The sequence below is a fragment of the Leptosomus discolor genome, chromosome 9, assembly GCF_034619465.1.
Source record: "Leptosomus discolor isolate bLepDis1 chromosome 9, bLepDis1.hap2, whole genome shotgun sequence".
Taxonomy (NCBI): Eukaryota; Metazoa; Chordata; class Aves; order Leptosomiformes; family Leptosomidae; genus Leptosomus; species Leptosomus discolor.
In genome coordinates, this window is record NC_141399.1 from 2,463,403 (window position 1) to 2,477,554 (window position 14,152).

At 42.7% G+C, this 14,152-nt stretch overlaps 1 protein-coding gene across 1 annotated transcript; it reads right to left on the reverse strand.

Moving 5' to 3' along the window:
* Positions 1–10,438: 10,438 nt before the first annotated feature.
* LRRN1 (leucine rich repeat neuronal 1) lies at positions 10,439–12,589 on the reverse strand. The gene has a single exon (XM_009955570.2). The coding sequence runs from the start codon at positions 12,587–12,589 to the stop codon at positions 10,439–10,441; it is 2,151 nt and encodes a 716-aa protein (XP_009953872.1).
* Positions 12,590–14,152: the final 1,563 nt, after the last annotated feature.

The window sequence follows — 14,152 nt, forward strand, 5'->3', positions numbered from 1 at the left end:
TATTGACATAAGGTCGTGTTCTTTGTGCCGGGATGACCGGAGTGTTTGTCTTGCTGTGGGTCTTTAACAGAGACAAGGTACCGGTCCTTTTCACCGCAGCAGAGCCAGGAAGGACAGAGCTGTGCCTTTAGCCTGATGCTCGCCTATGCTGGGTTTACTTTGAAGTAAAACTATGTGCTGTCTTTTACAGGGAATCAGAGTCAACGTGCAGTAGCTGTCCAGTAGTCAAAATATATTTTGATCAAACTCAGGGAATGGGGAAATGAACAGAATGAGGGAATGATATAAAAGAATTGTTCACACTACCTTTGTCTGAGACTTAAATTCAGAATGCTCTTGTAGCATTTCTTTATTCAGAGTATGGATTTTTATTGTAATTACATTAACAAAATAGGCTATTGGCATGAATGAGTTACGGATAAGGTTTTCATTTAGGTTTTTGTTTCTACTTGGTAGCCAAAGATCAGCTTAGATCTTGACAGAACAAAAACCAGGCAGTGCTTCAGGCCAGGAAAAATAAAATAAGTAAAGTTTTCTTGAAATTTTGAAAAGCAGAACAGGAAAGGACTAGAATGAAATAATGTGCTCTTGTACATGGTTTGTAACGTCTTTTTTATGGTACTTTTTCTGCGGGTTTTTTCCTAGTCTGTCTGTCAAGGCAGTCTCCGATATAAATTCTCAAAGACAGTTCAAGAAGGCTGTGGAAATGAACTATTACCTATAGAAGTAGGACAGTTCTTACTGACTTCAAGAAGATAAGGATCTGAGACGTCGTGTAAGTTCAATTCATACAATTATGTGAAGGAGAATGAATCACTGGGGAAAGCAAACTGACTGAAAACCCTTTTGAGATGGGATTTTCAAATTGTTCCAAGGGAAATTAGGTGTCCAGGCTCCATTAAAATATAACTGAAGCTGGAGCATAACTCTCCCAGTCTTTTCTGCTAAGTTCATTGTGGTTGATGACCTTGAACGTCCGTAGTTCCAAGCTTCAGCCTTGACATGAAAGAGCTTGGAAGCCATGGAAACCACTTCTCGTAACATTAGTCCCATGCGATATGTGACAGCAAAACTTCACGCTAGGGGAGGATAGGGAGCGGTACAATAACTGCTAATGACATCATTTTCCACAAAACCAATTTTAATCTGCTGTTTAGGGACTTGCAAATGGCCTTAAATAGCTCTTGCCATTGAAGAAGCTCATTGGAAGTGCTGTTCAGCAACACACTTAAACATCTGCACCTTCCTTTAATTGTTCTCCGAGATCTGTTTAGGTCAATCTTGAGAAGTTGCTGTGTCGACCGTTTCTGCTCCCCGCTTCAGTAGTGGAGGAGGCAGAGAGGGAGGAACAGCTGTGTGCTCTCCCGGGCTTCACTCTCCAACTAAGTGTTGTTCAATGATTGTACAAATACAAGGCGGTGCAGATGCTCATGCTGTCATTTCCCTCCTTTCTGGTGTATTTTGATCAGCAGAATATTAGGCTATGGTTTAGTCTGCAGTTTATATGGGTTATGACACAGTCTCCTGGAATGTAGTACTGGGGTTGAACTGGTTTTCCTTCAAAAACTGGCAGAAGTTCGCTAAACTGATAATAAGAGTCCAACCAGTGAGATGATATTCTCAGTAAGGAATTTATTAATGACTTTTTCTACAAAGCCATGCCAAAATAACCACGTGTTTGTTTCTGCAAAGAAGAGAAAAGCAGGAAAATTGATGATGATCTGCTGTATGTAGTACATAATCTATTCTAGAGAGATAGAAACAGGTAAGGCAGAGTGGAAGCAGAGATGTACCCCCATGTGCTTTTGTTTTTCCTGCCAGTGACTACATGGTGGAAGACGTCTCTGTTGCCACTTCTGTCTTTTTTTAAAAATTTCTGCTTATTTCCATGAGAATGGATTCTTGACTACACACGCAGAGATATCCTCATAAATCCTAAGGGGCTATAAAATAGTTAGATCTGTGTGGCACAAAGGCTGTGATGTACTTGGGTATTGCTGTAGATACTGTTTTGCTTTAGGACCAGCTTCTCGAACAGAAGTTCATTCTTGACAATCCTACTGGGAATATCTAGAGTATCTGTCTAGAAAACGGGGAAGAGTTCTTCTAGAGACATTTTCTTCTTAGGAAGCAGGAGCATTTTGTTATTGCATTTGTGGAACGTTAAATGCTATGTCTGAATTTTGTGCCCTTAATCTTCAGTTTATTCCTAGACTTGTTGGCTTATTACTTGTGGTGCGGGAGCTACATCCTTCTGACTAGCTCACCACAGGGTAATGGTAGCAGTATTCCCTTCCCACCTTTATTTAAACAAGAGAAATATTTCTCTTGCTGTGGATCATCCTAGAGAGAGAGTGCCTAGCGTACAGGAGGGAGGACAGAGAAGGGGAAACCGTGGATGATGGTCTGAGAAGACTTGGACAAAGAGCAATGGGCTGGGTAAGGAGACTGGACCTGGCTGCTGGGTGTGGTGGGCTGTGACTTGGAGTGTTAGGAGAGAAGAACAGGAAAGGCTCAGAAAGGACAGGAGTGGCCTGTGGCCAGGGTGGTTGGAGAGTATGTAAAAGTGGTCCCTAAAGCATACTTGTGAAGTCCAGAACCTAGCATTGCTGTGTGTTGCTGCTTTTCTGCCTTTTTTGTCTGCGGAACCTGCTGACTAGGTCTGCTGACACAGAAATCAAACAAAACCAGAGAATTATTAAACTATCAAAGTTGCACTGGAAGAAAACACTAGTGGCAGTCTGTGCAAGCATTGTTTCTCCACCATTCACTAACGCACGTATGAAATCATCCCATTACAGCAGTGCATTGCAACTTTCTCACGTAGGTTTGTTCCCAGTAGACCTGCCTGAGGTCTGTATGGAAAAGGGGGCTTCTGTTATCAGCTGGGCCTCTGCTTCGTGTCTCAGAGCTGAAAGGTGCACAGGGAGTGAGGCTGGAAAACACGGGGGAGAAGGATGTTGTGAAGTTTCAGGCGGGTGAATGCTGCTCTCCAGAGATGGATCCTGGCCTCCCACCAACAAGAGCCCCTCTGGGATGTGAGTTAAGTCAGAAAAACTTGCTCTTTGTTTGGGAACAGTATGAATTATATCCTCCTCATTGGCTACGTAGAGGTGTCATGGCAGCTGCGTTTGAACATAACATGCTCTGGAGAACTCAGGGTCAGAGAAATGCAGTTAGGCACCCAAACCTCCTGGCCTTAATCGACTTACGTAGTTCTTTTCCTATTTTGAACCTGAATTCAGTTGCATGTTTGCAGAGTGTTTTAATAGTGTACACTGAAGAGCCCCAGCCCCCTGAGTTGAGGGATGGTTTGCTGCAAATGAGGCACTGGAGAGCTCTGCAGAGCAGCCAGGAGAGAACAAAATATTGAGCAGTTGGCTCCTGAAGTGAACCAGAGCTCCCCAGCGTGGGGAGGGACCGCTTGTCCTATGGAAATGTCAGCGAAGGACTGGGCCAGTGCATGGATGCAGCTGGTACATCCAGGTTTATTGAAGGCCAAGGGGGTGCCACATCAAGGACATCCGTGACCAGAGCTCCCACCCTGACTCGACATCGTGACGTATGTGGAGAGAGATGCTGCGCAGCCTTTGCTGTTAGCAGTGTGGCTGCATCCAGCTCTGGTCACAGGGGACTGTCTGGCTGTAGTAGTGTGCTCCTGATCAAATTCAGAGGAAATTGGGTAATTCTTCTGTTTTGGTGATAGGACAACAAAGGCAAAGGCTGAGGACATTTGTGTTGCTCTTTGAGAAGCAAGGTCTTTTTCTTCCCGTGGGAATGCACAGAGTTGAGGCAGCGCTTTGTGTGACTGATTAATTTTAAGCCATTGCGATTTTTAGCAGTTACCAGAGTATCTGGCATCTGGGCACAGCACATATCTCCAAGAGCCACCCCAACAAAAACTGCTGTACCTTTTGATGGAAATAGGTGAAAACGTGTTTATTTTTTAGCAAAAGGGTAACACACATCCATAATCTGTTACTGGTTATGGACGGTGACTTCCAGAGGAGTGTGCCATGGCACCTTCAACGCGTAGCCATGTGAATGACATGTGCCATTTAAACCTCAAACGGGTGGATTGGGGTTGTTTCTTCCCAGTCTTGCTGACAGCGTTCATTCCAGGCTGCAGCAGCTGGCTGTCCATTGGTATTCTCTGGGTGTGCTTTGATTTGCAGTGAAAGACAAACATGTAATTGAGTATAGGATGTAGAATCCTTTTTTAAAAATTACTATTATTATTATTATTATAGAGAACTCTTCAAATGGAATATGAAGGGTAAAAGGGTAATTTTATACCCGAAACCAATAAAATTAGTTATGAACACTTTCTCTTGTTCATGTTTTAGAGCAATGGGTTTGTAAATGACCTGCATTATGAGGCTGCACATAGTCCTTAAACACACCGCAGAGCCTTTGGGGTTGTTCACAGTAACTGGTCTTGTTCACAACTGAAAGGAGTCGATACTCCAGTGTTCCTCTTTGTTCCCCACCCTGGTCTTTTCTGATATGTTAATTCTTGCTTGGAATCAAGTCCAGCAGAATAGGCTGCAGTAGGAAAAGCTACTGTTTAAAAAACCTGCCAAGAACTTTTACTCTAGTTGTGAGCAGAAACCTGGAACTGCAGTTTTTGAAGATGTAGACCTTCTTTCGATCACCACAAATCAGTAACTCCATGGAGGATGACAGGATTTAAATCCGTCCCCCCGCCCCCCCCCCCCCCCCCCTCCAACCCCTAACTGAGATAAAAATTATGGTTTTGAGTGGTTTTTGAAAAAAAAAAAAATCCATGTTACAAAATTCCACAGAAAATATTTCACGGCTGCTCAGACTGTAAGGGAAGTTAGTGCTTCCAGATGCACTCAAGAAAAAAAATCTCATTTACCTGATTTTGCACCTAATGTACCACTGAAGTTAGAGAGATGTAAGCTCTGAAGTCATTTAGTTGCTTTTGAAAATTTTACTTCATGATCAGTTCCAGCTTTTCCAAAGTATTTATTTTCATGTATTTCAGAAACTGTTGTTATGACACTTTTATTGATTCAGCATTCCTTTGGTCTGCTCGACATAAATATACAATAGTACAAACTTTATGGTAAATCTCTTTTACCTTACTAAAAAGAAAAATTAGTCTTTTGTTGCTTTCATACCAGTAGAAAAAATAACAGAGGGTCATAATGTGCTCACAAATAAGGGCAGATAGAGAACTGGAGCAGAGAGACATGGGGTTTTGCTAAGTGGAAGCGAAAGTTCTGTGCATTAGCAGTAACTGGGGAGGCGGCAGGGTAGCGCTGAAGCGCTGCCTGCTGGAACCGCATCCTTGATCTGACTCTTACTGACAGCCAACAGCCACAGAGGTCTCCAAAGGGAAATGGCTGAAAGAAAAACAGGGTAAGAATTAGGTGAAGGGAGAAAGGTTGGCAGGGAAACAGGTAGCTGCGAAGTTAAATACAAATTAAAAGTCCTTTAGCGCGATCTCTTGAGATCTCGTGATGACCAAGGCTGTGAAGGATTTGCCCTTGAATGGCTGAAGGGCGCGGGGCAGGATGAGACCAGGGAAAGGCTGACTGCAGAGCAGACGTACGAGAGGGGGTGGATAAGAGTTGTCAAATGTAAAAACTTGCGATAGTAGGAAGGAACAGAAAAGGAGCGGGTTAAAAGGTTGCCGGTTCAGAGGAAACACAAAACATTCACTTCTGTATGACCCTGCAAAGAAATATTACCTAGGGGTTTTGGTAGCGGTATCTTTTTTTGCAGGGAGACAGTGCCAGTATTTGAACAAGGGCTATGGGTAACAGCGTTCGAGATCTCCAGCTCAGGCACTCTGGGTTTTCCTGAAGAAAGAAGTTCAATGGTAGCACGTTCACCTTGCCCTTTGGTCTTGGGGTTGCCTTAGCGGTGGGTACTGGGGCTGCAGTGGTTGTGCTGTTGGCATGGTGAGTGTGAGAAGGCAAATTCCAGTTGCAGCAGAAATTCATGGCGTTCGCTTCGGTGGTGGGTCATGGAGCAGGATCACAGTGTAACAAACAGCTACTCCTCGTGTGTTGGGTGGCTTGTGAAACAGCTCCTCCGGCACCGATCCCGTATGCCCGTGTGCTTTCCCACCATGACTCGCCCATTGTGCACGTGTCCATGGCGATGTTTTGCAGGATGGTGAGATGATTAGAAAGAGAGATGCCCCAAGTGACCTGTCCTGTCCCCGTACGGGATGCATCGGCTGGGGTGATGTTGCAGAAGCAGCCCCCAGCTGCTTATCCCTCTTAATTTCAGGAATTTAATTGCAGTGGTGCATCCTCAGTCTTGTTTTCAAGGTTGCTGGCACAAAGCAAAAGGAGTTGCCTAACTTGACCTCAGAAAGATGCTCCTTTTATCGCTTCATGTCCCAGCTTGTCAGTGGCAACAGGGCAAGTTTATGCACTTCTCACTGGAGCTCGGATTTGCTGACCGATTTCCAGTTTTAACCCGTTTATGAAACCAGTGGTTCAAACTTAGGGCTTTTGTCTTCATAGCCATCTTTGAGTAGCTAAATGAGTACATATCCATGAGGCAGGGCTGGAGGGCACATCGTAGCTCTGTGAAAGTACTGCTGTTTCTGTGCGTTTTATACCAGGACCACGTCCAAGGATGAGTCTTGGCTCGTGGGTGAAAACACCCTCTCTTGATCCAACAGGATATTGTGATTTAGGTGAGGAAATGAGAAGTGGATTTAGCTGGAATACTGCATACCACACTTGAGTGAGCTATTTACTCTTCAGGGGACTGAAATATTTTATTATCGGGCAACCAAGTGGAAGTAACGCTGCCAAAGTTTAGTTGGGTATGAAATATCTACTCTTACACAGCATTTCTAAACCGTTAGCCAAATGAAAGATAACAATGTTTTTTCCCATACTGGTTTTAAAGTGGCCAGTCTCTATCTCTGATTCTGAGCAAACTGGGGGTGTTTTTTTGTCTTCAGTGAAGAGCAGATGCAAATACATTTTGAAGGCAATTAGGCAGAGTGTTTTTATTTTTGCTCACAATAAACTGCAAGCACAAAATTGCCGGCACAAGGTTGAAGGTTATTTACTAAGATTATATGCCACATGTGATTAATCTCTTACCCACTTTTTTCTTTTATTAGCAAACTTTTAAATTTCCAAGGGATCTGTACAGAATTCTAAGGGGGCAGATTACAAGGCTGAGAATACTTATCACTGGTGGCTTTGCGTACAGAATATACTGCGTTAACTAGGTGCTTCTTGCTGCTCAGCTGTTCCTGGGTAACCTCCATCTCGCTCTCCCAGAGTCCCAGCAACATCAGCTGCCCTGAAATACTGCAGATCAGCACATTCTGGAGAAGGGTACGGCTGTCACAAGGCCATTTTCTCCCGCTGTTCTTCAGCAGCCTTGCTCTAAAAAGATAACGAACGACATAAAACTGCCAAATAGGTCTGCAAGGAACAAAAAGCCCGTTATTTCCCCAGTGGAAGAGCACATGACAAACACTGCTTTCCTTCCTGTACCCCCCAGCTGCTGTTGGCGATGGCTGATCCAACTGTTGAGTGCTCCGTTGTCCTCCTCCGTGGCCACGTGCCCTTGCCACCTTCCTTTTTTACCAGTCACTGTGTTTCTGAAACTGCCCAAGCTGCAGAAGGACAGCCAGGTGAAAACAAATCCAGCCACCCACACAGAGAGCAAAGTTCTCAGGGTGGTCTGTCTCCACCAGCAGAGACTGGTCGATACGAGCATGTTCAGGAGGCAAATTGATCTCCTCGAGGATGGGAGGAGGGAAAGCAGGATCGCTGTTTTGGGGGGCAGCCCTATGCTTAGGTTAGCTTACGGTGAGGGATGAACCAACACCTTGGACCCAAAGCGATGTGTTCTTCCACAAGTTTGATAGGAGGCTCAGGTAGAGCACTGTGGGCTTTGCGTGGTCTTCGTTCCCGAGTATTCATGGTGTAGCTGTACAAGTGCTGCAGGAAGCTGATGATGGAAAGGGGGCTTGCTCTGCACCATCTGAGACCTGTTAATTATTTTCTAAAGACAATTTTATGATGTCATGCAAGATGGAAGCCATAATTTTGCTGTCAACCTTGTCCTCAGTGTCCTTTTCTCTGGAAAAAGTAGAGTGAATCTTCACTGCGAAAGAGATGTCAGTTTTAATTCACCATGCCTGCTACAATAATAGAGGCAGTTTTAAGGTTAGAATAGCGTATAGACAAGATGATAATTATTGCTGTGAGGCTCTTCTGGAGAAGGCAGCGAGAGGAAATTTTCCATTAACATTAAAAACAAATGCGGGAGAAGGTGACGAATAAATGCATCCACCATGTTACTTCTCCATGATCGAAAGACACGTGCCTAATCCCAACATCTAATTGTCCCATGATGACAATGTATGAGATCTCATGAACATAAAAAAGATTGTGTATAGCTGCATAAGTACCTGATTTAAAAGCATCATTAATAGCTTCACTCAGCTTTATGTTGAAATGCAAGATCACCAAGGCATGTATCCAAGAGACGTGCTGAAGTTTTTGCACCAAAGCAGCTTATTAGTGAACGTCTCTGATAACTTTCTCACTGTTGGACAGCTGGCTGAAGGCGAAAAAGGAGTTTGATGCTATCAAATTTGAGGGGGGGGTGTTTCTTTGATATATTTGAGTACTAGCGAGTTAAAAAACTTCAAACAACCCCCAAACCCAGGCACATCCACTATTTTAACAATTAATTTTTACTTACCAATAACACATTTGGTACGTAAAAACATTTTAACAGTTGCACATTGATAGTGGTCATAAAGTGTAGAAAATTCTGTGCTTGCTGATCAGGTATCTAGTAGAAGTGTAACCACGAACTTCACCAGAAACCCACCCTGCTCGCGTCTCGCGCGCAGCCCCTGCAGAGAGCTTCCGCGGAGTCAGGAAAGACAACGTACAAAGCTGCTGTAGGTTCAACTGCAAGTTCTGCGTTTATAGTCTACCCAGCACACACAGAGGAACACCACTGCTTTCTGAGGTTGGGCGCTTTCACCATATTCATTCAGTCAAATGCTTGGGGTACTGGTTAATTTTAAGCCCGTAAAAAATACAGTTCTGTGTTGGACCCACACGTATGACTTTCTTGTTAGTTGTAGCTTAATTTCTGCTTTTAAACGAACGCTAATCCAATTAACTTTTTTTTTTTTTTTTTTTTTTTTCAGTAATGTGCCAGGATTCAACTGTTTTATTTCAGTTTGGTAGCACTGAGGGGTTTTTTTATTCTAACTGATCATAATGACCGCTAAATGTCAGCTTCATTTATATCTTAGCTCAGAATATAAACAGAAAAATACAGAAAAAGGAAAATGTTTTGTTACATACTCTGTGAATTCTTTTTGCTGTGTACCTTATGCCAAACAGTTTTGATTCTGCATGTGACTTACAGTCCAAAAGCCATACCGATCCATTTTTCTGATTAAATTATTTTCAGTATTTTGCATCTAGTGCAGAGACAACTCTGCTATTAAAATAAATGCATACAAAAAAAATTGGAACTTGGTTGAAATGTAATTTCATCAAGAAAAAAAACCCACAATGTTTTTATATAACATTTTGGATATATTTTATGTCAAAACATGATCACCAGTCAAACTAGTGACATCTAAACCCAATACATTATTGTGACTGCTAAAATAAAAAATCAGAACAAAACTAAATTTATCATAGCTCTGCCTTCATTAAACACCATGTGTCGGTGATTTAAACACAACAAAACTAGAGTATTCTTCAAAAGTGTCTACTAAATAGAATAAAAAGAATAAGAGAACAATTAACATTTAGTCTGTTACATTAAAAAATTGGGTGTACATATTTCTATTGCCTGTTAGCTTTACCTAAGCTTTTTCAACTACTACAAAAATAAAAAAATAAAAAAAAAAAAAAAGAAAACTCATTGTTCAAAGTCAAAAACATTCAAATCAGTTGATACAACATTACAGTACAGTCAACTACCGTCATTCCAGGTCTCCTTTTCTCAGTGTATGAGTCCTTAGACCAGTGTTACAGCCTCGTTCAATGCAGTTTCAAAACTGTAAGTTAGCTTGGCAAGACACTGTACTCTACCGATGGCTTCACGAGAACGGGGTTGTGCTACTTTTGAATCACAGGGTAACCCCAGCCTCTCATTAATTTTATTCAGCACTGTAGTTAGAACAGCATTAAGTTTAGCACAATAACTAAAAAAAAGGAAAGGGAAAAAAAAAAAAACAAACCAGAATTGGAAGCTAGGTGAAGCTGCCATTTGTGTCAACCAATTGCGATACGCTATACTAAAAAATTCTGAAATATCCACCTGTCCTCACCGCTCTGCCACAAACTAGCAAAGTCAAAAATACAAAAGTCTTCAACTTCTCGTTTTTGCAGAATAAAGCAAAAAAGTCTTTGTGCTCCTTACTACCAGAAGCAAAATATCCTCTGAGTTACCACATGTAATAGCTTCTGGATGTGTCGACTTGGGTTGGCTTGGTCTCTGCAGAACCATCCTTGTCTTTTTCACTGTCACCTTCCCAGAGATTAATAAGTGGAGGGTAGAGCTCGTTCAGTGGGATTGAAGAGGTCTTTTGCATATATTTTTTCAAGGAGTGGTGGTAGTTTTTCCTCTTAAACCTTTTTGCAATGTACACGGAAATGGAGGCAAGGCTAATGACAGCAAACATGGATCCCATGACTGCTGCAAGGGCAGTGCTGGTTTCTTGGTCTGAAATATCTAGCGCAAAAGCTGCGTTTTTTGTTGTAACGTTAACACACGACTTCTGCGTTTGCTGATGGATATTTGACACAGTTAGACACACTTCGTAATCTGTCGACGGTTGTAAATGCGTGAGGTTATATTCATGCACGTCAACCGGGACCCTCGCAGTGTACGTAATGTGGGGGTTGTCGATCTTCATAGTGGCCGATGACCATTTTAAATTGGAAGTCATGACGTTGGAATTAACTTTCCAAGACACTAAGATCGAATGCGATTCGGCTTGCTTAACGTAGATTTTCAGAACCTGGGCACCATCCAAAAGCGTTCCGTTCACCCGGATAGTAGCCACCCTCGTGTCAGCCCCTTCTATGTTCTGAGCGACGCAGGTGTACCTCCCGGAGTCTTCAACCTGGATGTTGGAGATTTCCAAGGTGCCCTCGCTACTCAGCTTGTATTTGTCAGAGAGGCTTTCGACGGTTACTTTATTGCCGAGAGGAGTGACCCAGTAAATTTCCGGCTCCGGTTCTGCCATGGCCCGACAATCTAAAAACACCGTCATGCCGATGTCCAAGTTTAAGTGATTTGGAAAGGTCTCATGAGAGATCATTGGAAGACATTGTTCGTTCGAATCCTGTATTAACACCTCCTTCACCTGCTGCCCTCTGTATTCTGGAGGCATAGCGCAAAACATGGACAGAGGTTCCATGAAACGGATATTGGTTTTGTTGGAGTTGATCCAGTGAATGACGCAGTCGCACCTGAGCGGGTTACTGTGGATGCTGATCTCACGCAGGTTTGGAAGGGATTCCACCGTCTTTTGGTAGACTGCGTTCAAGGCATTGTTGTTCAGCATCAAGCTCTCCAGAGCAGGAACGTTGCGAAATGCCAAACGATGTATGTAAGACAGCTTTGGGTTGTTGGTGGCTTCAAGCTTTGTAAGTTCAGGCAGGTTGTCCAACGCATACCTATCAACAGAAACGAGTTCTCCCATGTTATTGATTCCAAGTTCTTTCAATCTGAGCATGTTTTTAAAATCACCTTCTTGAATTTTATGAATCGGGTTTTTGTTGAGATCCAGGAATTTTAAATTTGGAACTTTCTCAAGTGCAAGCTGAGGAACCTTTACCAATTTGTTGTCATAGAAGGAAAGACTTTCAAGACTATCCAAGCCTACCAAGGCATTGCCAGGAATGTCTGTGAGATACATACCTGCCAAAACTAGACTCCTTAAATTTGAGAGTGGTTTGAAATTCATATCTAGTATTCCAATCACTGGATTTTCTCCAATCATGAGAATCTCTAAGTTAGGAGTAGAATCAAACCAACGGCTGTCGATAACCTTTAATTTGTTGGAGTTGAGATGTAATCTCAAAAGATTCTTCAGGCCAGAGAATGCATTTGCAGAAATGCTGCTGATCTGGTTGTGATTTATATATAGCTCCTGAAGATTGCAGAGGTCTTGCAAGCAGTAGTCAGTCATCTCTGTTATCTGGTTTTCCTCCAGGTGCAAAGTAGTAAGTTGAGTGAGATTGGAGAGCCCCACATCCTTGATACTTGTGAAGTTATTTTGTGAAAAATCCAATTCCGTTAAATTAAACAGCTGTTGGAGTTCATCTGTGGTCTTTGCAATGTTGTTGCTTTGTAACAGAAGGACTTGAGTGTCACTGGAAAGGTTGCTGGGGATTTTTGTTAGTCGAAGGTCATTGCAGTCAACTGTCGTGGCTTCCCTGTACGTTGACTGCGGTGTAAACCATGGCCTGATTTCACATACACAAAGCTGTGGACATTCGTTACTCTGTATGGAAGACTCAGTTAATGAATTCGTTAGCAGTTCTAGCACCAACTGGCAAACAGTTAAAACAACTCTAACCTTCGCCATGCTGGTCAGCTCGTGAGTTCAGCTCCCCAGCCCCTTAAAGCAACAACAGGTTGAGAGGGTGATTTGTTATCAGGCGGTAAATGTAAAGCTTGAAGTTTAAGGTGAAAAGCTTGGACATCCAGAGGGTGAAAGGTGATTTTTCTGAGTTTAGAGAAGACAAGAAATGGTCTGAAGGCTCTCAGCTGCTCCTCTGTGTTCCAGAATCTTCTGCAAATCAGTGTCTGAAGATGTTCCTGGAAACAGATTAGGGTATACGTTATGCTCATCTCATATACAGTTCATACATTATTTAATTTCTTCATCCTTTAAAGAAAAATATCTGAAAACAATCATTATTTTAACATTCATCTCTCTCACGAAAATCCTGATCTGGTATGGTTAAGCTATGCAGGGTTTGGAACACTTTTCTACTTGGGATTTACGTGAGAAAACTCCGATAGTTCCCAAGCGAGCGACTGTAATGATGCATGCAATCATCTGCAAATAAAACTTTCAGATACCTTTCAGTTTTACTCTGCCCTATTTGTCTGAATGGCTTGAGAAAAGCTAGAGATCGAGGCTACGTTTGCAAGCGGAGCTAGGTCTGGAACGGGTGTTCAGAGCAGAATCCCGGGGGCAGTCGGGGTGCCAGGGCTGTCCCCAAGGCTTGGGTTTCAGGTACGTGCCATTAAGGCTCAGGGAGACGTTGGTTTATCAGTTTCAAGCGAAACGCATACGAACTTTGCCAAAATTCATCTGAGTTAATCAAATCAGTTCCAGATAACAGCTTAGATTTAATCCAGCTAAGGACCAAACAATAACAGTAAATTCGATTAAATGAACGTACTGTTCTTATTTTAGCTGTCTGTACTGCATGGTGCATCGTATCATTGCGTGAATTGTTTACCGCAGTTCCCAGTTACGGTGTAAACCACACAATTTATATCATTTTAGCCTGAACTTATTCATGCCAGAGTATGTTTAAATTAACCCACGAGTGTCCAGCGTACCTCAGAAAATCTTGTGTCATGCGTCTTTAAACGCATATTCAAGGAAAATCTAAGCTCTTGGTAAAATCTTTCTCAGTCTCACCTTATTAAAAAAGTAAGCTCCAGGAAACTGTTATCTGCAAACCTATCTATCGCTGCTGCTGTAAAAAAGCATGGATGCAGTTTTGAGGATGTCCTGTGTGTGTAAAAATGTGCAATTCGGGGCTTGTGCTGTTAAACGCAAGAGCTGCCTGTCTTCCAGTTCAGAAGGATGCTGCTTCAGCGAGGGTGACGCTGCATGAACTGATTTTCTCCACCTAGTGCTTGTGGTGGTGATTCCACATGCTTAGCTGTACTCCTCTTGGCTCGTTGTGCACATCAATATTGGCAGATAAAGTACACCGTTACAGTATTTCACAGTGAAGGTTAAACAGGTTAGTGCCTGTGTTCAACAAGCTTTGAATTAATACAAAGCGCAGGCGAGCAAGGCATGTGACAAACCTGAATAAGGGTTTAAAGAGCAGACCTCTTGAAATTCGAGGCAATACTGTAAATCTCATGCTGTAGTGATTGCAGCTCAGACTCCTCAAACAAA

Excerpts from the sequence above, each read along its gene's own strand:
- LRRN1 (XM_009955570.2), bottom strand. The coding sequence starts at position 12,589 with ATGGCGAAGGTTAGAGTTGTTTTAACTGTTTGCCAGTTGGTGCTAGAA.